The 23,916-nt window shown below is 44.7% G+C and overlaps 1 protein-coding gene across 14 annotated transcripts in view; it reads right to left on the reverse strand.

The window, feature by feature from the left end:
• The window catches only part of DOCK7 (dedicator of cytokinesis 7), a 95,790-nt gene that overhangs the window by 60,559 nt on the left and 11,315 nt on the right, over positions 1-23,916 (reverse strand). For all 14 annotated transcript variants that reach the window (XM_071436904.1, XM_071436903.1, XM_071436902.1 and 11 more), the window contains exons 3-13: positions 12,026-12,201; positions 11,858-11,926; positions 9,339-9,468; positions 9,021-9,233; positions 8,599-8,684; positions 6,639-6,705; positions 4,879-5,028; positions 4,078-4,158; positions 2,880-3,045; positions 2,094-2,236; positions 452-545 (exon numbers count right to left, since the gene is read on the reverse strand). In XM_071436904.1, coding sequence (XP_071293005.1) covers positions 452-545; positions 2,094-2,236; positions 2,880-3,045; positions 4,078-4,158; positions 4,879-5,028; positions 6,639-6,705; positions 8,599-8,684; positions 9,021-9,233; positions 9,339-9,468; positions 11,858-11,926; positions 12,026-12,201 — 1,375 coding nt within the window. The remainder of the gene's footprint in view (positions 1-451; positions 546-2,093; positions 2,237-2,879; positions 3,046-4,077; positions 4,159-4,878; positions 5,029-6,638; positions 6,706-8,598; positions 8,685-9,020; positions 9,234-9,338; positions 9,469-11,857; positions 11,927-12,025; positions 12,202-23,916) is intronic.

The raw sequence follows: 23,916 nt of genomic DNA on the forward strand, positions 1-23,916 counted from the left end.
TACACAGACATTAAATGGAAAATCCATGGACTTATGGCTCTACAGTTTTAAGAAAGAATATGCCTGAAGTAAGAAACTGCATTGATGGTGAAGGGTTTATAATGCAGGGGTGTGGTTGTACAGAGTAAGCAGAGTTTAGAAGTTATAACAGAAGCATTTGTGTGTAGAGATAGTAGCCACTGGGTAAAAGTAGAGGTAAGTACTTCAGTGCAGTAGAAGTAAGCAAAGGTGATAGGTTAGAAAAGCAAAATACACCCTGTGGCAACTGCCCATTGGGTTAGGAAGTTATTTATTGCCTTGCAACAAAGAACTTGTGACTACAAAGGCCAACAGCTTGCTCCTTTAAAATCTCACAGCCTGTGAGCCTGATGTTTATCTGGGCAATGAATGGTTCTCAGCCCCACGGTGGCCCCAGTCCCTCATCAGAAGCAGAGCCAGTGGCACTGGATACCTGTGATGGGTCTGAGCCTGCGCAGCACCGACGAGGGGCGTCTCATGTCAGCCAGGAACTTGTACAGGTCCTCGTCGCTCAGGCGATCCCCCTCCTGCTCAGGGGCAACATTTGGTTACCCAAACACCCTCCAGGGCTGCCAGAGTGAACAAAGCCTCCCACCCCACAGGCTCTTCCCTCTGACACCCAACTGTCCCCTCCCAGAACAAGGTGTTACCATTAATGTGTTAAATTACACTTCATTTCTCCCTCCTTTCCCCGTCCTTCATCCCTTATTCATCACCCTGACAGCTGCAGGAACTTTTAATTGAAAGCCTTTTCTCTCCCCATTAATATTATCTTTTTCCAAACTGGAAATGGCTGCTAAGAGATTTCCCAAAAATACCCATTTTTTAGCAAGTGTAATAGTTTGAAAAAGTATCTGTCACTCAGGAGGTGATGCTCATTCCTTCTCCTCTGCCCTTCCTTTGGGATGAGCCCAGAACAGCCTTGTTTTTCTAAACCTAATCTAAATAAAAGGAAAAGCAGGAAGTACAAGGAGTCTGTTGTCAGTCTTCCTCATGCCCATTCTAATAGCTCAGAGTTTTGCTATTTTTGGAAATATTACAGAAAATGGGACTCTGCCACCCAAAAGCAGAAGATACCTGATTTAAAAGGTAAAAAATCACAACATAAAAAAGAAAAAAAAAGAAGCAAAGGGAATGAGGAAAACACTGGGTAGTGTTCAATAATTATACTGAACAGGAGAAAAGGAAGATAATAAAGAATCTGAAATTTAAAATCTTGGCAGTTTTTAAAGGACAAATTAAATAAAATGAGCTGCTTCAAAGTAAAAATAACCTCAACAAAGTAAATAAATACAATGTTTTGTAAATCATTACTAACTTAGTGACCAGTTTTTCCTTAACTAGATGTGACGTTAGGCAAATCTTGGAAAATTTTCAGCTCATTACTTTTTGCTAAGCTTAATTTAAAAATTTATTCCCTTTATTCATGTTTTCCACTGCTCAGGAAAATCCCAAGCTCTGGCTAAGAGGAGCTGCCACTCAGCAAAGCAGCACAAGCAGAATACTTTTATTTTCCTCAGGGATCCCTGGATGTGTCCAGGGAACTGATGTCAACCTTAAATCACTCTGAGGAACTGGAGTCACTATTACCAGAATTAATGTATTATAGAATACTATGTAATGTATAACTTAGGAATTGGAGTCACTACTACCAGAATTAATATATATTATATAATATTATGGAATATATAACTTAGAGGAGGTTTAGATTAGATATTAGGAAGGAATTGTTCCCTGGGAGGGTGTGAGGCCCTGGCACAGGGTGCCCAGAGCAGCTGTGGCTGCCCCTGGAGCCCTGGCAGTGCCCAAGGCCAGGCTGGAGCCCCCTGGCACAGTGAAGGTGTCCCTGCCATGGCAGGGGTGGCACTGGATGGGCTTTAATCTCCCTTCCAACCCAAACCAGTCTATTATTCCACGATAATTGATAAATAACATAAACTCAATGCTGCTCAAAGCCTCCCTGCGACTGGGGAGCAGAAATCAAATTAATCACAAATTAATCACCCAGTGACCTCACACCATCCAATCCCCCTGTCCCAGAAATGACTCCTAGGGGGGACATTGCCCTGCCAGACCTGTTTGAAGAAGTTGGTCACTGTCAGGGTGGCTGGCCTGAAGCTGCTCAGGTTGCAAGCCTCGTCCCCACTCGTGGTCCTCTCCAGGGAGCGCCTCCCGACGATGCTGGAGTTCCGCCGCTCCGACCACGACCCTTTACGTTCTGCCAAACACAGCAGTCAGAGGGAATTAAAAATAAAGCAGGAAAAACTACAGTCCAAGAGCCTGCTTTGGTTCCAAGCAGGATTCCTGGGGAAGGAAGAACTCCTTCCTTCAGAGCAGGAGAGGGAATGATGCCATGAGGTGACAGAAGAGGCAATCCCGCTCCAGAGGCATCAGGAGGCTGTGGAGCACAGCTGACTCCTGCTCCCCTCCCAGCCACCTCACCCCAGTGCCTTCCTGCTGTTATAAAAGTCTTTATCATGCTGAGATTTATGTATTTCCCTTGCTCTGAAAGATGATGAAGTTGGCAGTTTTGGGGATGCTGAAGAGCAGTTTCGGATGAGCTATGTGGCTCGCAAAGATTAATCCACTCCTTTGGAAAATGTTCATCAGCCTGTAATGCTCCCTCAGTCTCACAAGCCTGGTTTTAAATAATATAACAGATGGTTTGCTAGTAAAATCCTTGAAAGATAAATCCATTTGTTATCATGGACTTTTCTGGTTTAGTTCAACCATGACCCCAGACCATCAGAGTAGGGAGAGGAAAGCAATAAAAGGAGCAACAGCAGCTACAGGATATGAATCAAAACCTCTGGATTTGCCCACACTGGTTCCCTCCTGCACATTCCCTTCAAGTCCTGTACCTCCTGTGCCAACTTCAACTTCTGTGGAATCTCTTTCCAAGCTGCCAGCACTGCTCACAATGTTCATGAGGTGAATGGCTGTCCAGGCAAAAGGCATCCGGTACTTCCCCAGTCTTTGGCAAAACTGCTCTGCCTGGCCCTTCAGTTTTTCCAACTTTTCCTTGTTCTGTGAAGAAAATAGTCAATCCAAGAGGTTAAAAGGAGAGGAATGAGGTCAGAGGTTCACTCAGCAAAATCAGTGAGGAATGATGGTGTCTTTTCTAACTCCCAATGATTTGTGTGTCTGTAGCACTTTCCAGAGGAGGAGCATCAAGTGGTGTGAAAATTCAACTTCTGCTTCCCAAAAGAGGCCACCAGAGGACAGTCAGAACAGTCTTTATGTTCCTAACCCTCCTGAACAGCCTGGCACATCTCAGTGATCCTTCAAGAACATCTGAATTTTCCCCTGTGAAGTCTGAAAGGGCCTTTCCTAATGTGATTTTATGCAGGAGATGCTCAGATCATCTGGAGCTGTGTGGGAAACACTCCTCCAATAAATACTATCATACTCATACTCATTTTGTCAAGGAAAAAAGCAAATAAAAGAGGATTTTTCCATAGCTCTGCATGTTAAAGAGCAATTTTTAGAGCTTTAGGGAGGAAATAATTTATTAAGAGGTTGATTAAAATGAACAATGCATCCAAACTTTTGAGAAATGGAGAGGCTGGGACTACAAGAAGGGCTGGAGCCTCTGCTCTGCCCTTCACCCAGCCCTCATTATCACCCTTGGATCTCCACCTGGCCCAACCCAACTGCACACCAGATTAGGAACCATTTTGGAGGTGCTTTTAGAGCCAGGCAGAAGTGATGGGGTTAAAGCTGCAAAAGCAGTGGAAAAGTTGAATTTTTTTACTGCAGATTCCCATCCAAGGCTGCCTTCCCTTGACCCAGCTGATCCTTTGGGACAGGGAATCACAGATGACTGAGTTTGATGGGAACCACAAATCTCCCCTGACAGCCACAAAATCTGCTGACCTTTAACTACTCCACCCCAATAAGGCATCAAGACTCAAAGGTCTTTGGCTCCTTTTTGGCCTTTAGAATGGGATTAAATTCCTAATTAAAAATGGATCCTTTTAAAGACAGGAGCAGTATCAAGAGTCCAAGGTAAAAGAAAATACATTTAATTTTTTATCCAAACACCAAGAAAATTCTTACCTTTGCTGCATCAGATTCTTTAAAAATCATATAAGGCTCTGCACACTCCCCAATATCTCCCTGCTGTAACACTTTTTCCAGCTGAGAAAGGAAAATGAACCATTATAAGGACATGGATCCAGCAAGGATTAATAAACTCAACAAGCACAAGGAAGAAAAAATTCTTCCACAAGAGCTGGAGCCTGGTGAGTCCTTGTGTAAGAAGCATTTCCTGCAGAGCCTTCAGACTGCCTGAAAATCTGCCTTGAGCTCCCCATTTGACCACAGGGTGATTTTTACCCAGGTCCAGCCAAAAATCTTGACTCAAACACCCACCTGAACGAGCAACATTTGTGCACTCATTGAACCAAAGGAGAGAACAGAGAATAACTTTTATTTTTGTGTACTTTATCCCAGGAGGGACCAATGTTGCATTTTATTTCAGTTATGGATCTCACTCTCTTGGCAATTTCTGCCCTTAAATACATCTGAAGATGTGGCTGAGGGGCGTGGATCCTTTTTGAAATGAGATTCAGATCAATAGATATTTTTAAATCACTGACTTATCTGTCATTTTAAGGAGTCAGCACATTGTTTGATATGAAAACCAAGGTCAAGCCCCAGAAAACTGATTTATACCATCAAGCAAACCTTTGTGCTCTCTCCAGCTTCAGTGCACTGAACTGGTTGTTACAAAGGAACTGAAGTGAGAATATCTGAAATAAAGCAGCACTGTTTACACTTCTGAGAACAGAATTTCTATTTTACTTGAAATAAAAAGCAAAAGGCCACAATAATTTCAATTTCCCTGGCATTTCTTACCTTTATTACTAGAAAGACATCTTGGGATGGGTAGGTGATAGAAAAGATGGCAGATCTGGCCAGGGTGGAAATAGCAGCAGGGGGCACATGAGGCCGAAGCATTCCCTTCATTTGCTCAGAGTTTAAATCAAAGTAGAAATTCTCTGAAATCTAAGGCAGAAATTGGGTAGTTTCAGGCATTAGTTATATCTTGATTTTTTTGTAAATTCTTTATGAACAATTTAAAATTGTTTCGAAATACATGTTAAAAACCCCTCGTGTCAAACCATGTATGAAAAATAAGAAAAAAAATTTGAGTAGTTTCAAGCATTAGTTATTATCTTTTTTTTTTTTGTAAAATCTTCATGAACAATTTTTAAATTGTTTTAAAACACAAATTAAAAACTCCTCATGTAAACCATGTATGAAAAATTTTAAAAAATGGGTCATTTCAAGCATTAGTTATATCATTAATTTTTTGTAAATTCTTCATGAACAATTTAAAATTGTTTTTAAATACATGTTAAAAACCCCTCATGTCAAACCATGTATGAATAGAAAAAAAAAGCCTTTTTGATTAAAAAACCAAGGCAGGACAGTGAGAAAGAAAATGGAGGAAACACCAGAAATAAAATTTCCTCCAGCTCCTCTAGGGTGTGCAGCTCCACACAGGATTAGGAATTACCATTGTTAGCATTGTTAGCCATCAAAATATCAAAATAGAAAGAAACAAAGAAAAAAATAACACCCCTTGAAGGACAGACACTGAGCCTTCTACCCTGAAACAGCAAATCCTTGACTGCAAAGCTTCAGAGCCAAAAAAGATGTGAGCAGGTTATCAACACCAGAGGTCAGTAAAGAACTTAATACGTTAGAGCCAAAAAAAAGGAGTAATGAGATGATAAAATTGGCTTATGAAATGTGATTTAAATATTAAACAAAGTTCACACAATATTCCACATACTCTCATCTACATAACTTAAATCTCAATGCATGAAATTCAAATCTTAAAGAGATAAATGTCAAAATGCATATTTTTAACATTTTTCTCTCCACTACTGCTAATATCTTGAACAAGGAAAACTAAGAGACTCTTTAAATATTAAATACAGAACATAAATAGGTGAATAAATGTATTTTCCATTTCCTATAACTTAGATCTTGAAAAGACTCCTCAGTTTTGTTTTGATTTTAGCAACTTTAGCATGCATGACTTTCTGTGCTTTATTGAAGTGTTGCTTGGACCCATGCCATGCTGAATCACCAAAAAGAGATTAAGAAAGTCATAAAAACCTCACCTAAATGAAAGGTTTCAGTTACCTAAGTTCTCTCTGGGGAAGAGACTTTTGAAAGCCAAAATTGGACTACATATATATATATGTGTGTGTGTGTGTATATATATATATATATATATATATATATATATATATATATATATATATATAAAATATATATATATATAATATATATATAATATGTATGTGTATATATATATAATATGTATATAAATATAAATATATATATTCTAATTTCAGGCACTCACATATTAGATAATATTTTAGGAAAGTATTAAATCATATATTAGATAATATTTTTAGGAAATTTTTATACCTCAGCTGCTTTACCAAGAGGAACATAGAAGGTGGTTCATGAAATGCCTTCATCATTCTTCCAACCTCTGTGTCACTGTCCTCTTAAAGCTTTGCCACCACAATTAATTCCTCCATTTTTTGTGTTTAAATTTCAGTGGAAATGTCACACTCAAGTCATTAAAAACCTACCTTCTTCTTTTCTTTAACATCATACAAAGCCAAACTTGCAAAAATGGGCTCAATTTCAATTTCAAATCTTGAAAGAAGGAAACACAGAATCAGCTTGACTTGCATTTTGTCAGAAGGAATGACCAACCCTGTCCCCAAATCCTCCCTGGGTGATGGGGACTGACCCCAGGGCAGCTCCTGCTCCAAAGGGATTTTTTCCCCAATTTCCATCCCACTCCTGCCCTGCTCCCTCCCACCAGGGCCATCTCAGGGCTCCCTGGACCTTCCAAAAGCCATTTTAACTCACTGAAAGCCAAGCAAAGCAGCCCAAAAGGCCCCTCAAATGGGCAGGATTTGTTAATTGGGGTAACTGGAGCACTCAGCTCCCCTGATGCCCTGGAGAAGCCAATTTCCTGTGTTTTCCCAGATAAATGGCCAACTGCTCCTCTCACATCCAGGGCTGCTGCCTCTGGATATCAGGGACACTTACTTTGGCAATTTTCAACAGTTGACTGCTGTCTAAAAGTCACAAAAACCCCCTTAGAAAGGTGCCAGCTCTTCAAAGTGACTGTTATCCAGTGTTTATGCAAATTCCAACCCTCCCAACAGGAACACTGACCCACCAAACAGAGCTGAACTTATTGTCAGAACACCTGGGGAGTCACAGGAATTTAAAAACATTCAAAACCTGTCCCTGCACCACAGTGAGCAGGGGCTGAAATGACATTTTTGTCTGCACAGCCTCCCCACAAAATCCACGTCCCCTCCACACCCAGGCCTTGCAGGAAGCTCTCAGCTTCAGCCTGGAACTCCTCCTTCCAGCAGGGACACCACCACCAAACAGGTGTTTTCTCCAGTTTTGCAACAAAGCTGAGATTAACCTGGAAATAACCCTGCTCAGATCATCTGAGCTTTCTCTCTGGGGAAAATGTCCTTGTTTTGTGCCACTGAGAAGGCACAATCTTGGATTACATCCCAAGCACAGGCTCAGAGACTCCCAGGTACACAAGCAAACATGGAGCTGGGCAGATTTGCCATAAATTTGCAGTCAGCAAGAGATGCTTAAAGAGCAGAAAACATTAATTTCCAGCATCTAACTTATTTATGCTAAAGACACCCTCCTTTGGAGGGAAAGCTGCACTGCTACTGCATATTATGTTGTTCCAGTTCATAAAAGGCTGCAAAATCAGTTCATCTCTATGGCTATATTAGGTCCTGGAGTACTCTACGAGCAGGAGAAATGTCCCACACATATATCTCAGTTATGAGCAGCAACTGGAGCTCTCTAATAAGAAGGGTTGACCTAACTGAGGACACAGAAGATGAATACAGCAGTGTGGAAAATCAGTTTTGTACTTTATTTCTCCAAGGGAATAACAGTAAAATTTTACCTTGTGTTATTAGAGAAGAGTTATAGGCAATGAACCAGCTGCAGGTAACCCTATATTCAGGAGCTCCACTTCATTAAACTTGTTTAACAGGTTTCTATTCCTCCAGTTAATGCTTACTAAGTATATAAAGTCTTCACTCTTAAAGGGACACAGTCAAGGTTGTTGAGCCTAAACTTTGGCAAATCTTTGGCTGTCTTAATGCTTTTAAGGCTCGAGCATTTTTAATCGTTAAATTTAATCTGACATTTCCTGCTTAGGGAGGGGAACACCAGTGAGTGGCCAACTTCAGAGCCCAGGGGGAGCGTGGTGAAGCCTCATGTCATGTGCCAGTGACAGGGAACAGGTAGAGCTGGAAAGCAGCAGGGAGAAAAGCCAAGGGAGGAGGATATTTCCTGTCTCATCAACCTGCAGGAAGTCTCGAAGGTACAACTGTGTAACTCAAGCTTTACAAAATGAACCTGGAAGCCCAGGCCCAAACAATGCAATCACCCTTCCAGGGCAATAAACAAGGCAGTGGAGTTATTCCAGATGCACGTGGATACAGCAGCAGATTTAAATTCTGAATTTGTGCCTGTTGGAGTGGTACTTACTTCAGGGACAAACACTTCACCAGGAGTCTTTGGCCAAAGTGTTCTTTGGGTACTTCAGGGACACTGAGTCTCTCTATGGGCTCCTCCTGGAATTAGAGACACAACCCCTGTACAAACTACCAGCAGAACCAGGAGGCAAACACATCTATCACTTTTTTCTTTTAAGACACAGCACCAATTTAATCCGAGGCTTCCCAGGACGGTGCATTCATCAGCAGCTATAAATATGCTAAATTAAATCCCTTTAATGTTTCTACATTACTGGGGATTGCATAACCAGAAGGGAAACCCAATCTTCAGAAAGTAATATCTATGGGCAAGACAACACGCTGAAAAACACAAAATAGCTGCAGCTCTCATGCATGTTAAACACAGGTGATCTTAAATCCTTTCAATCCCTGGCAGCTTTCACTCCAAAATACCTCATCAGGTGCTGGGTGTAGTGCAAAAAGCTCCTTATGCCTGCTGGACTTCCTCTGGTCCTCGTTGTGGTGGTCAATCTCCTCGTTGGGGGTTCTGTCCAGCAGGTTGGGGAGGAGGGCATCGGGCTGGGAGTTCTTCAGGTCGAAGATGCTGCAGGCCCAGCTGCCCCGGGGCGTGTCGTCGATCGACATTGAGCGGCGCTTGAGGTCATCCTGAGAGCCAACAAATTAAAGCAACTTCTAATGGGAAAAGGACTGCACTTTTAAAGGAGCACCATAAATTAGGTTTTATGGAGCAGGGTTTTAAAGGCACATTACTTGTTCATCCTGGTAGCTGTTGCCATCAGGAGCTTCGTCAGACTCGAAGACCTGTCTGGGGAGCCCTTTTTGCCTCTCCTTCTGTTTGTCCAAGGTGTTGGGGTTGAACCCAGTTCCCAGCTTGTGGTATCTGCAAACAGAGGATTTCAACCACGTTCTCAGCAGCCCTTTTGACCCTGACCCTGGAACAAACCCAGCATTGTCAGCGTGGGTGCTCCCGAGGCAGGAGCTGCTCTCTGCAAACACAATTTCCAGTCAGCTCCACTGGAGCTGGGGCATCATCCAACAGCCACTATTCCAGCACTACAATGTGACTCTGTTCATCTATAAAGCCACTCTGGGTGATGTCAAAAGGAGGATTATCAAGGGCCAATTAAAGCTGCTGTAAAATGTGCCGTTGTGATGCCAAGCTAAAAACAGGCCGGGAACACGAGGGCTGAAGGCCAGTGGTTCTGCTGGAGCAGGAACTGGCTTGGAGCAGATAAAATGATTAACTGGAAAACCAAAACAGCAACTCAGGAAAATCCTGAGCACCTCTGGAGAGCAATTTTCCAACCCTGACTAAAACAAGTGTCTTCACACAGCATCTCTGTAAGGAAAGTGGGTCCCTCAGAGCCTTCCAGAGTGTGAGAGCTCCTACAAGTGAACAGGCTGCCTGCTGTGCTGACAGGAGCAGATCTCTTTGACTAACAAATTTTTGGGTGCCAAATGGCACCAGGTCTGTATTTACACACACACACATGGGTAGAGGCACGGCCTCCCTGCAATACTCACTCCAAGTCAGTTCCTGGGATCACAGCAAGAATGAATTGTTCTTACCATGCCCTGGCACTAAAGTTACCACAGAGGGATGCTCCAGACATTGGAAAACCATGGAAATGCTAGCAGCAAATAAAGGAAGGGAAGAGAAAAAAGGAGGGATGCATTTTCCTTGCTAGGCTGTAATTCTTGAGAGCTGAACAATAGGATCTATATAATCCTCACCTGGATGTCTGCATTTCCATCACAGCTCCACCAACAACTGCAAATTATCTCTAATCCACACCTGACTTCCTCAGTCCAGCACACAGAAATTATGCCATAAGCTTGAAATCAGAATATGCTAGTGGGTTTTTTTCAATATCATTTTCCAATATCATTAAAGGAATTACTGAACGGGTGGATTTGCCTCAAAAACATTTTGGTTACAAAAAACTGGAGGCAGAGATGGACATAAAGATTATTTCCCCTGGGGTGGGGAAGAAAAGGATGGAATGTCACAAATCAATTCAGCAGTTCTTCCAAGAGCTGGGGTTTGTGCCCCTGGAGCTAGCCAGAGGACTTGAAACCATCCAATGGGATGGATTAAGAGGAAATTGTTGGTATCCTTAGTTGAAAAACAATTCAGTCCTTCTCAGCTGAGCCTTTGGGTTCTTCCCCTGCTCCAGCAGCAACTCTTCCATTTCTACCCAGTGCACTGCCATGATTTTATCCAAGCAGAATGTGCTTTGACTCTCAGAAGACAAACCCCCACCAAATAAAGCTCATCAGAGCAGGAATCACAGCCAGGAGTTCCAGGTACCCATGGAAGTCACTGAGAAGCCAGGAGTGGGTGGCTGGGTGGGTCACACTGTCCAGGTCTATCCAAGACTCTGCTGCCAAGGGTGGGAGTTAATAAAGCATCTCCCTCCCTCTTGGGTTCCTTTCTGGGTGGGTTGTTTGTTTTTTTTTTGGTATGAGATTACAAACCACTTTTTTATTAGGTCATGTTAGCAGCACCAATCACATCCTGAGCATCCCCTGAAGTGGCTCTCAGGACAACACTAAAGCAGTGAATTGTAGCAACTGCCACAAGGGCAGAGCTGGAGCTGCAGCCAAGTCATTTGTAGGTGATGCACATCACATGGATCACTCACTCCCTGACAGCAGCTCTTGAAGTCATCAGACTTCCAATCATCCAGAGAGTCCCTGCTCCAAGTGAGCCTCTCAGAACCCTTCCTGCTAATTTGCATGGAATAATCAATGCATGCCCATCCCCTGAAGTGTTAACTCATTAGGTAAATGTTGTGATGGTTCAAATATTAACAATTATTTGTCTGAATAATGTACTTTCGCCAAGTCTCTCTGGGAACCAATGGAAGCTGCAGAGGGCACCTTGTCTATCAGATGGTGGTGACTCTTCATAAATCACTGCAAAATTAATGCAACTTGTCTCTAAAAAGAACTAAAACCAGATGGAACAAAGGAGGAAACAAATGCTGAAAATAATTTTATTTGTCCACACTCTCTAATTGCTCTACCATGGTAAAGGAGCAAGTGTGGACTGAAATGGCCAAGATTTTCCAAACTGCCCCAAGGGGTTTTGACACCCAAGATCCAATTTTCCAAACACAAAGCACCAGTTCAGCTGGATCAGGCAATGAAAAGCCAGAGCACATGGAATCAGCAGCCAGGACAGTATTTTTGAGCCTCCTTGTAACACTTGGCCAATATTTAAATGTGAACTTCAGGTGACAAGCACCAGAGGGTTTCTCACTCACTTTCTGTTGACGATGGCCCAGTCCTCCGTGTAACTCCTGACACAGTCCCTCACGTGCGGGTCCATCTCGCTGTTAAAAGAACAAACAGCAAAGGTCACAGAGCTGATGAGGATTTCCCAAACACATCTTTCATCCCCTGGAGCACCCCCAGGTGAGCTGGGCTCCCACCTCTCCTCGGGCACGGCGGACACGAGCGTGCGGCACTCGCGGGGCGTGGACACCACCTCGATGTCATCGCGCGGAAACTCCAGCAGGTCCCGCAGCGGCCCCGACTCCACGGCCAGGGGGTGGCTGTTGAGGTATTCCTCCAGGTCCACAGGCTCCACAGCTTCTGTGAGAGGCACCTGGGGACACAAAAAGCACCACGGGGCTCACAGCGCGGTGAGCAAGCACGGGAGGATCGCGCGCGCCTTTTCTGCTCTCTTTTTAAACCGGTTCTTCTGCCTTGTAGGGGGGCTTGATGCAACAGCAGGTGATTAATCCCTGGTGTTAACCTCAGCTAACACATCACAGAGCTGCTTCTCCTGTCTTAGCTTTTATCTGCTGTTCCTCTGCGTGTTTCTCTGGTGCCTACCATCACCACCTAAAAAATACAACTAGAGCCAGAAAAGGCTACATCTATTTCCAAGAAATACAACAAAAGGAAACTTAGTACTTTATTTGCCACCTATCTGAGGCTGGATTTGTTTTTACCAGGCTCTGATCACAAAGGGAACCTTGATCCTGATCCAAGATGCAGGAACCCTTCCTCCCCCAGGCAGAAGCCAGAGCAAGGCCTGATTTACCAGGAGCCCAGGCAGCCACACAGCTCTGAGGACTAACATTATTTTGAATTAAACCACCTCTCTGGGGAACACAAAACACAGTGTTCACCTACCACAGGTACAAGTTTAACCACCTCTTGTCCCTGGTATTAGAGCCTTTAGTGCCACAATGACTCTGCCCATGCCAGGAAGGGACACTGCCCTCAATAAAATGGATGCTTAAAAATCATCTTTATTGGGCACAAAGCCTTTACCTGAAGCACGTGGAATGACTGAAAACGTGCAGGAAACCAGGAGATTTCACTGGCAGTGCTGATCTCACCACCCTGAGCTTTTTTTAGATACATTAGAAGAAACTTTGCATAAACTGGGTACATACTCCCATTGCATAACTTGTATTTTTACATATCCCATTACATAAATACATATAAATATTCTGATATGAGATCATTATGCTATGAGGCTATACATAAACATAGACATTAAGAAAATGAAACACTAAAAACAAGTTTTGAGGAAGCTGTCTCTACAGCAACTGAGAGATTTCCTAGAATTCCCTGGCACATGCCAGTGAGGCTGAGTGTTTTAACAAGAGCCACAAAAGTACATCCAAATTCAGCAGTTTTCTGACTGAAACTTCCCCTTTCCTGCCATCCAGATGATTTCTGTGGGACAAGGAACTATCCTGTAGCTCGTGTTGGAGATGACTTTATAAAGAACACTTGGCACTTCAGTTTTAAACTTCTCAGAAATATTCAGAGATATACTGAATATTTCTGCTTATCAGGAATATTGCTATACAAATCCCAAATTCCAGTTTTCAAACTGTTGCCAACAAGTTCTGAAATTAATCAGCTTTTTATTCAAGGGAAAAGACTCAGCTAATACTGACAGAATCTCCCTACCACAACCAACCTCAATAAACACTGCAATTTTCCTACAAGGCAAACCCTTCAGCAGGAAACCTGTGACTCCAAGGAAGTCAGGGAGTTGGACCAGGTGACTTTTTGCCAGATAAGAATCTGGTTCACCAAAAAAAAAAAAAAAGTGATGGCTGGAAATGTGGTATTTGATTCTGCAATTTGGGTCCAACAAACAAATTAATTTCTGTGTAAGGAAATATGGAAATAATCAGAGAAGGGTTGGAAGGGGCCCTAAACACCAGCTCTGCATGGGCAGGGACACCTTTCACAAGAAGATGAAGATCATCTCATTAACCTCACAACCTTTTCCCCCCTTTTTATCCTGAACTCTTGAAATGGACTCAAAGTATGTGATTTGGAGATTCTGGAGAATTCTGAACACACAAACCAGACACTTTTCACTGTTTCCATCACTGCAGCACTTGCCACGAGCAGAGCTTGTCACACACAGCTGGGATGTCACCACCCCACCCTGCTCCTCACAAACAGGCAGAGCAGCTCCCCTTGGCACCTCCAGACCCCTGACAAATGTCACTGAGGGGTGATGCTGGAACCCTGGTTACTAAAAGTTTTAAACTTTCTGTACTAACAAACACTAACTCCCAAAAGAACACTACATTTAACCTAACACCGTAAAAAAAAACTTCCAAAATAAAATAACAGAACTAAAATTTAAGTAAGTGCATAATATCACATAGGAGAAAACTTAAAATTTTAGAATATAACAATATATATTAACCAAGACAAAAGTTTTTGAGCAAAAGCTAGTCCTTCTTCTTTACCTTCTTCTTCATCTTCTTCTTCATGAGTTTAGGTAATGTTGTGTAATTAAATAAAAAAATCCGCATTGCCAGTCATGAGTAGTTTATTATTAAATTAAAAATAAAAATAATTTAAGTAAAATTTCTTAATTAAACAGTTTATCATCAAAAAACCTTTTAAAAAATACACCTCCATTTTTACCTTGTTGAAGAAAACTACTACAGAACCCACACTTTGTGAGACTATAATATAAATGAAAACTGATAAACATCTGAATGCAAGCAAAAAAATATCATCTCACCATTTAATCCCAACCCCCCCAAAAAAAAAACAACCAAACAAAAAAACCCCAAAATATCAACATTAGTGGTGCCCTGCATGAGGATGAGGATGCAACTCATGACCCTCAGAGGGTGACAGCTTTTCCTCAAGGAATTGCCACAAGTGCCTGTTTGTTCCCAAGTGCTGCTGCTCTGTGCCAAATCTCCCCTTCTACTGACAAACCTCAGAACCAAAGAGGAGGAACCACCCAGCACTGGAGACTCCTTGCAAATGAAGCTAAAAGTAACAAAATGAGTAAAAAATCGTGGGCAAAAGCTCCAGAAGCAGGGGGTGTGCAGAGGTGCTGGGAAAAGCATCCCCTCACATCCTCCCCTGGCCAGTGCAGAGCTCCATCCATGCTGCACCTCCCAGAGGGGTAAGGAAGCCTCAGGCCATGACTTAAAGCTGTTTAGCTGACCCTGGCTTTAAGCCCTTACATTTTAAGAATTACTTTTATTCCTCTTTCTGACCTGGGATCTTCCAGAAGTGAGCTGCTTGTGCAAGTGCTGTGTTTTAATCTGCACAAACTCGTTTACCTGTGATTCTCTAACACACAGGAAACTACCCTTCATCCTCATCCCTTCCAGCCTTTCCACCCCACTCATCCAGATAAACAGAATTACACAAAAGATGAGGAAAAGCCTCAGTATAAATGTATAAATATGCAGAGCTCACAGGGACATGCAGGACTGAGGCTGTCACAGGCCAAAACACACCAGGTCCCCCCATCCATCCCTGCATTTCCCATCTCAAGTTGCCCTTGTCCAAGAGCAGCACTGGGATATGCTGGACAGGAGATGAAGGAAGGGGCCATGCCAGTGAAAATTCACCCAACCTAGAAAGGCAGGCAGTGCTCAGGGGCTCTCTCTGCACCCTGGGGGCTTCCAAGCCCTTCACACATTTCAGAATTTGCACATCCCAATTTTCCACTTTGTCTCTTTGGGTTACTATTGTACCATGAAGATGTAAACAAACATAACAGTCAAAGCCAGAGGTCTGTGTTAGACTCACCATCTGTGCAGCCAGAAATACTGTCTAGCACCTGAGTAAAGAGGCCAAACATAAATCCATGGCCATGGAGAGGAACTACTTGGTGTCAGACTATTGGCAGACAAAAGGCAAGAACATTATTTTGGGCTTCAGATATTTGTGGGGGAAGAAGTGATGAAAGAGGAGGAGGAGGCAAGAAAGATGAATAAATGCACCAAAAGGGAAATGAACCTGAAAGATGTCCCCATGTGTGAACAGAACCACAAGAGCTCCTCTCAAGGCTCTTGCTGGTGATGGTTTAACCTTTCCCCAGCGCTGCTCCGTGCTCCAGCATTGCCCCAAAGGCTTGGATGGGGACAAGGACACTCAAAATAACCAAGGGTTGTTCCTGTGTTACTTGGGCAAAGCATCAGCCACCTGGAATTGCCACACAAACCCATCAGGTGGAACGTGCCCACTGAAGCAGCTGGACAAGCTCAGGTAAAGAGCAGGTGGCCCAAGCCCATCATCCCAACCCCGCTCACTGCTGCTGGGGGAGCAGAACCTGCTCTGCCATCCCACCTCCAGCCCAGCTGAGCTCCTGTACACCAGGACAAGCAAGAGCTGACTGCCCTGGCCTGCAGGAGCTGCCACTGGGCCACAGCTGATCCCAGCCACCAAAGGAGTGCCGGTCCTGTCAGCTGCACGGGAAAAGGTTTGAAATCTGCTGCAGCAGGAAGGGGCAACAGCTGAGGAGGATAAAGCTGGGCTCCCCACAGCCCTGCTGGCCACCTTCAGTGCAATCCTCATCCTGCTCCCAGGAAAACCTTCTCCATTCCTCCTGGTGGCTCCAGGGAAGCAACAGAGGGGTCTCCTTCACAAAACACAGCCAGCTCTTCCTCACTGGACTTCCCAAGGCAGAAGGACAATGCCAGTCAAGTATTTGCAAACATGCAGACCACCTAGCAACTGATCCCAGCATCCCAGAGTGGCTTTGCAGGAAAGGACCTTAAAGCTCATCTTGTTTCAGCCCTGACACCTTCCAGTATCTCAGGTTATTCCAAACCCCAGTGTCCAGCCTGGCCTTGGGCACTGCCAGGGATCCAGGGGCAGCCCCAGCTGCTCTGGGCACCTGTGCCAGGGCCTGCCCACCCTCCCAGGGAGGAATTTATTAATATCTAATCTGAATTTCTCCTCTTTTGGTTTGGAACCATTCTCCCAGTCATTGTCTGCCTGTGTAAAAAGTCACTCTCATTTTTTCTAAGCCCCCTTTCAGGGCTGAAAGGCTCCAGTGTGGTCTCCCCTAATAAACCTGATGGGGAATACTGGATGCTACTGCAGGAAATCCTTGCCAGGGGCTCCATTTCTGTTGAGTTTATTAAGACCCTCCAGAAATCAAAGTCTGCAAGAGCCCTGAGCATCTTCCCACCAGGACCATAGAATAATGTAAATTAACAGCAAATACATGCTTAAAAATATGCAGAGGAATGCTGCTCCCAGAATTGCTGCTCTTTAAAAAAATACTCTTTGATTTTGTGCAGGCTGTAATTACAGATGAAATTTTGGACAATTCCCTAACCCGGTTTTCACTCAGTTTTTATTCCAGGATCAGGCACTGCCACCTCACTCATGGCAAGCACTGTTCTGTGCCATTAAAATCTACAGGGGGACAATGTGGGGAGAAAGGGCAGCTGAGGATGAGTAAGAGGGGTATAACCTGCTCCCTGGCAGCACAAACACTGTGTTTATCACAGCACTGATAAACTCAAAGCACAGAACAAATCACACAGGACTCCCTCTCTCAGACTTACCCTAACCCCAATCAAACCCCCCACCTGGAAACAGAATACAATAATACATACATTAAAAATACCAATTCTGCATGTCCTTAACCTGAGCACAGGCATGTCCAATCAGCTAATTCAGAGAGCAGCCTTGATTTGGCTGCTCTGGCCCATTGAACAGGCAGTTTCCAGAGGTGCAGCTGTGCTGCTGCAGCTCTGGCTCTCAGCACTTGCAGGACAAAGCCCTATTTCACAGGTTTACAGCTCTCCTGCAGTGGGGACACTCGAGCTTCCTTCTTTAAGGTTGTGTTATTCTTCACTGTTACATCCCCTTAAAAGCTGGAAAATCAAACTGCCTTTCCTATCGACTTTGCCCTTCTCCAGACAGCAAACATTGTATTTTTGTGGAGTTTTAGTGCACATGTCTCTCTCCTATTTATTTCCTCCTTTTCAGCACCTACCTGCATCATCATCATCATCATCACTTCCAAAAGCACCTGCACAAATCTGCAGGAGCCTCAGAGAGGGGATGTGGCATCACTCCATGGAGGGTAACACAAACCTTCACTCACTGCAGCCAGGCATCCCACAGGGATAACAAAGGGAACAAAGGGATAAAGTGCAGGGAAAGCTACACCCAGGGCAAGCTCACACAGGGAAACAAAAAATACAATGCAGAGGTCAGGTTTGTACAAGACCTGCACTGTGCAGGTAGCTGAAGGCTCAAGATCCTGGGCACTGCCCAGCAGCTCAGTAACAACTAGGGCAGAAAAAGGGACAATTATTGTCTCCATCTCACAGGAACTGACTGAAATACAGTGCCCTGACATCCACAGGCATTCCCAGGTTTGCCTGGAGGACTTCAGCCCATCCCTTCCCCAGAGAGCCAGCTGGGCACAGGGGATTGCCAGTGACACACTCAAATCCCTGCTAGGACCCTGCAGACTCTTCCAGCTCACTGTGTATGACAGCACAGCCATGGAAAACAACATTCCCTCCCATTTCCTCCTCCCTCCCTCACCTCTGCCCTCCCAGGCTGTCCAATGCCCCAGGGAGGGAGCCCCAGGAGCACTGAGAGGTTATGGCATGGCAGCTTGGCAGGATGCATCTGGCACAGCAAGGGTCTGAACCCAACAGCTGTGGCCCAGTCCAAGCCCAATTTCCCTTTTAGCTCAAATAAGATGCATCATTCCCAAGGGCAGAGCCCAGCCCCTGTGGGGATCAGCACAACTGAGGGCTCTGTAAAAATGACAATGGCAAAGTGTGCAAGGTTGCTCCTCCTGCCTCCTTCCTGTGTGGGAGTAGAACTCCCTGTGAGGATCCCATAAGGGACCTTGAAAAATTAACCTTGCAGAGAGCTCCTCATCACAGGGAGGATCCTGACTGCTATTTTTACTTGGCAGCTAAAGCACTTCTTCAAAATCAGGGTGATATTTCTTGCCAATTTTGAAACCAGGACAAAGTTCCATCTTAACTTCTGTACCTCCTTAAATATTAAGCGATTTATAACGTGCTAAAACTGCAACAGATTGTGCCAAAGCTCCAAATTCTAAATTAATACCAACTTCCCACCCACTGCCTTCCCTGGGCAAAATCTTGGAAGGACAGAAGCAGCAGATTAACATTTCAAAGCTGAGCCCCAGCCTATCTCTGGGTCTCCAGGGCAAACAGGCACTGCCCTTGCTGAGGATTCAGGAATGCAGATGGCCTGTGCTGGCTGGGGCAAAATCCTGTCACCCTTCAAGGGATACTGGGATCTCAGGGAACAGGAGTCAAATCTGATGTACTGCAGGGACTCAGAATAAATCTGAGAACGTAATATGCTAAAAAAAAAATTACAATTTGCAGGCAGGTTAAAGAAGGTAACAGTAGAAAGAAATGAGCTTGCTAAACAGAGGCAGTGGATTTATTTTTAAGTGTGAACTACAGGCAAGTCACTCTGAGAGTGAAACATGAGCAGTGTAATATTAACCACTGACAACACTCAAGTAATGAAAAAACATGTTTTACTTGCAAAAATGACATTTTCTTTCAACTAAGCACTCCAAAAATAACCCAAATGGATCCAAATTCAAAGACTCACACATTTGTCTGCTGCCATCGCTGCATTTCAGAAAACCCATGCTCCTGATGCCTGGTGAGCCCAGAGAACTCCTGCATTTCATTTTTTTGGCTGCATTTATAATGGATGGAAATATTCAAATGAACCAAGGGGATTCCAAGGCAATCTCTGCTTTCCATCAACCACAGGCAGCTCCCCAGGCTCAGCAGGGATGGTGACACCTCCCCAGCCATAAGTGCAGTCATTACCTCCCCACTGCCTCTGGAATGCAGCTCCCTATCTCCTGCCCTGCCTCTTGCTCCTGCTTGTGCACGTTGTTCTGTGGGATGGCATCACCACAGCTGATGGAATTCCTTCATTTCCAGACTGCAAACCTGCCCCAAAAATGGCTGTAAGCATTCTCTGTGTCTGAAGCCTCCATTTTTAAACCTGAAAACATTCAGTTTTAAGATCTGCATTCTGTGAGATCTGCAGTGTGTGTCAAAATTCTATCACGGTGCTTGATTTAGAAAATGCCTCTAATGAAAGGAAATGGATTCTCCATCCCTGGAAGTGTCCAGGGCCAGGTTGGACAGGGCTTGGAGCACCCTGGGACAGTGGAAGGAGCTCCAAGGTCCTTCCAACCCAAACCAGTCTGGGGTTCTGTGAAATAATTACAAATATACCTGGCTAAAGAAGGATCCTATGTGTAACAAGTAACAGCCAGTCCCAAAACCAGTGAGATGCTTTATGTACAAATAGTGCCAGGTTATTTGCTGTGATAACTGGCTGCTAATGTAGAAAGCCATTTGGGTATAGAAATATTAATATTAATCAGAGATTAATTAGTTATCTGGGAATACTAAAGCAATTTCTTAACAACCCTAGAAAGACACGAGTTGTGCCTCCAAGGACGGGTAAGAAGACAAGACCTTGATGAGTAAGAACTGTGTAATTTCACCAAGAGTATCTGGAGAACACAAAGACTTTGACACAGAAAATGCAAGTGCTGAGACTCATCTTGGAGAGTCTCCCTCTGATAAATTGTGACAAAAATGAAAGCAGAAACTGAGACAGCAACAGAGAAATGAAAAAGCCAAACAGTTTGACCAGAGACTGCAGAAAAATCACAGATTTCCCACTTTTGGCAGAAATGTTACATCAGGCCAGGAGAGATGGAGCCCTCCAGACCCCTGGGGCTCACAGAGGCAGAGCCTGGTGGCCCTGAGCCCAGCCAAGCACAGAGATGCTCTCCTGAGTGGGAAACCCTTGGCACTGGCACCCCTCAGCTCCCAGGGGACACCATCCCTGCAGGGAGGGATGACAGGGCTGTGCCATGGCCTGGGACACTGCCAGGGATGGGGCAGCCCCAGGGCAGCCTGGGCCAGGGCCTCAGCACCCTCTGAGCACAGAAATTCCCCTACAGCTAACTTCTGGCAGTGGCAGCCATTCCCTGTGTCCTGCCCCTTGTCCCCAGTCCCTTCCAGCTCTCCTGGAGCCTTTCAGGCTCTGGAATTAGCTCTGAGCTCTCCCTGGATCCTTCTCTTCTCCAGGTGAGCACCCCCAGCCTGTTTGTTAACAGTTACTTGGTATAACATTATTTAGTTAAGAGTATTGATCTCTGCTAACACTGTTGAAGTTATTGCAGAGACTTCCAGTGGGCAGCAGAGTCACCTGAGCAGGTACAACACCCCTGCCCTGTGCCACAGGCTCACTGCTGCCTTCAGCCATGGCATGGGAGCACTTTCCTGAGCCACACCAAGTGCCTGCACCAGAGCAGAGCTGGCTGTGAGCAGCCCCAAGGGGAGAGGCAGGCAGAGGATGTGGACGCCTCTCCCATCCTCCCCTGCCTGATGAGGACAAACCATCCAGCCAGGCAGGGCAAAACCTGCAGGAAATACAAATAATGGGAGGCACCCTGCAGCCTTCACCAGCCCTGAGACAGCACAAAGACTTGGCTCATTCTCCTTTGCAATTTTTGGTGATAAAATTACTTGGCTCTGAGCGCTCCAAAGTGCCCTCTCAGTGCCACACAGGACAGTGTCATGTTTTCCTTTGCTGTGCTTGCCATTCATTTGCACAAATCACCTTTTCTTCTTCTCCTAAATTACATTAAAATAAACAATGGAAATGTACAAAGGAACCTATATTCTCTTGCTGAATAATTAGATGCTATCTTTGAATACATGGCCAAAGTCTGACATCCAATAAATCCAAGACAAAGGCTCAATTAGCCCAGATAATGCCCATAAAGCCAGCAGTGCTTTACAGAGATATGTAAATGTCAGCACCTTCATTTTACAGGAGAAAATGAAGTGCTGAGAGCAGCCCTGGTCAGATCACATCACATCCAAGAATCCAGACCCCTTTATTCCCAGACTAATTAGCATCTCTTATAACAGTGTTCCTTTACATACCAACAATCATCTCTGCTGTAACATACATCAAAAGGCAGGAAACATCACACCCAATCCCTTGGAAAAAGCTGTGATTTTTCTATAAAACAACTGAATGTACATTCACTCTGCTTATTTGCAAGTTCAGTAAAAAGCTGCTCTCCTAATTAAATTACAGAATCATTAAGGTTGGCAAAGTCCTCCAAGATAATCCATGCCCAAACTTTGACTGAACACCATCTTGTCAACCAGACCTCTGCACCATGTCCAACCATTAAATATATCTCTAAAGATGTAAAGAAATAGAAAAAAGACCTGAAGAGATTTTTAAAAATTAAGAGAACTCCTTCTGGGGAAGAAAAACAAGCAAGTTTTGGACAACAACCAAAAAAAATTTCAATTATTATCCTTGGCACTCAAAAGTGGAAAAAAAAAAAAAAGTCCAAGATTTTATAAGTCTTTATCTTCTTCCAGCAGACAGAGTTAACTGAGTACCAGGAGCTGCTGCACAGAAAAAAACAAACTTGGGAAGAAAAGAAAGTGGTTAGTCATGAGGGATTATAATGGCCCATAGTAAACAGCCTGGGCCATCAAACAAACAGAGCAAATTCCCCATCCTGCAAGAGGCTGGGGAATTCTCCCAGAGGAAGTGCAGGTGGGGCTGGTGGTGAGCAGCAGCAGCTCCCAGCAGGGAATGCTGAATGAACCCCTGGGGGCACCCAGGGTGAGCACAGCCCATGGATTCCATTTGCACACCCAGCAAGGAGCAAATGCACACCCCACTCACCAGTGGGCTTGGAGAGACTGGCAAAAATAACTTCAAAAAAATAAACCCTCCTTCATGGAGCTCTCTGAGCTCACAGCTCCCAGTTCCCAGTAACAAACTGTCAGTGCCTTCTGCTGTGGGCTGCAAAAAAGAAAAAGCTCAGAGCTGCAGGATCCTGCCAGGATCCCAGCCTGGCACATTGGGTTACTCAGGAAAAGCCTCTCAGGGCCTTGGACCTGTGTCTGGGGTTTGAGGAATGTGCAATTAAAATCAGCTGCTCCTAAAGTGGCAGAAGGGTGGAGGCTGACAATAATAAACTCATTTGAAAGCAGCGTCTTCTCCCCAGCTCTACCAGATACCAAATTAGAAACAGTTCTGGCAGCATTTTGTCTGCTGCTTGTGAGGCAAAAGGGAAGAGACTTGCTAAAATTCAGCTGCCAGGTTTTTGCATTCATCCCAGGTTCAGCCAGGGCAGGCCTGGGGAGTGGGGAACATCCCTGCACTGGCCCCAGCTGACAAGGCCCAAGCAAGCACGGTGCTGAAGGCTCCTCATTCACAAAAACTCCATTTCTCCACCAAAACACCTCCACTGGACTGGCAAGACTCTCAGACAAAGCATCAGTGCTGACCTTTCCTGGAGCAGAATTCCCAGCACAGTGAGCAAGGTGGGCATGAGAGACCACATCTGCACAATCACTGGAGTCCCAGGATCATGGAATATCCTGAGCTGGGAGGGAACCACAGGGATCATCCACTTCAGCTCCTGGCCCTGCACAGGGCAACCCCAACCATCCCACCCTGTGCATCCCTGAGAGCATTGGCCAGATAATTCTGCAATTCTGGCAGGCTGGAGCTCCCCATCCCAGCCAGCTGCCCCTGTGGAGATACTGCAACCCAACCACACACCATTTCAGCAGGAATTTCCTACTCACTCCCACACCACATGCCCTACTTTAGGCTTTTAAACCAGTGTGGCTACACAGAAGTGAACTTTTCCAGCTTCACACAGCAATGCTTTCCCTCTGCATAATGCTGATTATCAAACCAGGCCAGGCAGGCACAGCAGATCCTGACGGATGCCTCGGGGAGAGAAATTAACCCAAAATTCAGACAAGCAAACCTCTGTTGCATTATGCAGCCTCAGGATACAGACTCATGACTTAACTAAATAGACTTTTCCTACAGACTATCTCCTACAAACCATCACCCCATGTTAATCAGGCTTCTGCAGAGCATCTCTGCTCAGCACCCAATTTAATGTGACAAACTGGAGCTTATCACAGCAGCCATCACACAATGCAGCTTGATAGGAAAAGCTCAGAGCCTGCTTCCA

Source organism: Agelaius tricolor, unplaced genomic scaffold (genome assembly GCF_023055355.1).
Source record: "Agelaius tricolor isolate 1412-34295 unplaced genomic scaffold, bAgeTri1.0.p SCAF_11, whole genome shotgun sequence".
Lineage (NCBI taxonomy): Eukaryota > Metazoa > Chordata > Aves > Passeriformes > Icteridae > Agelaius > Agelaius tricolor.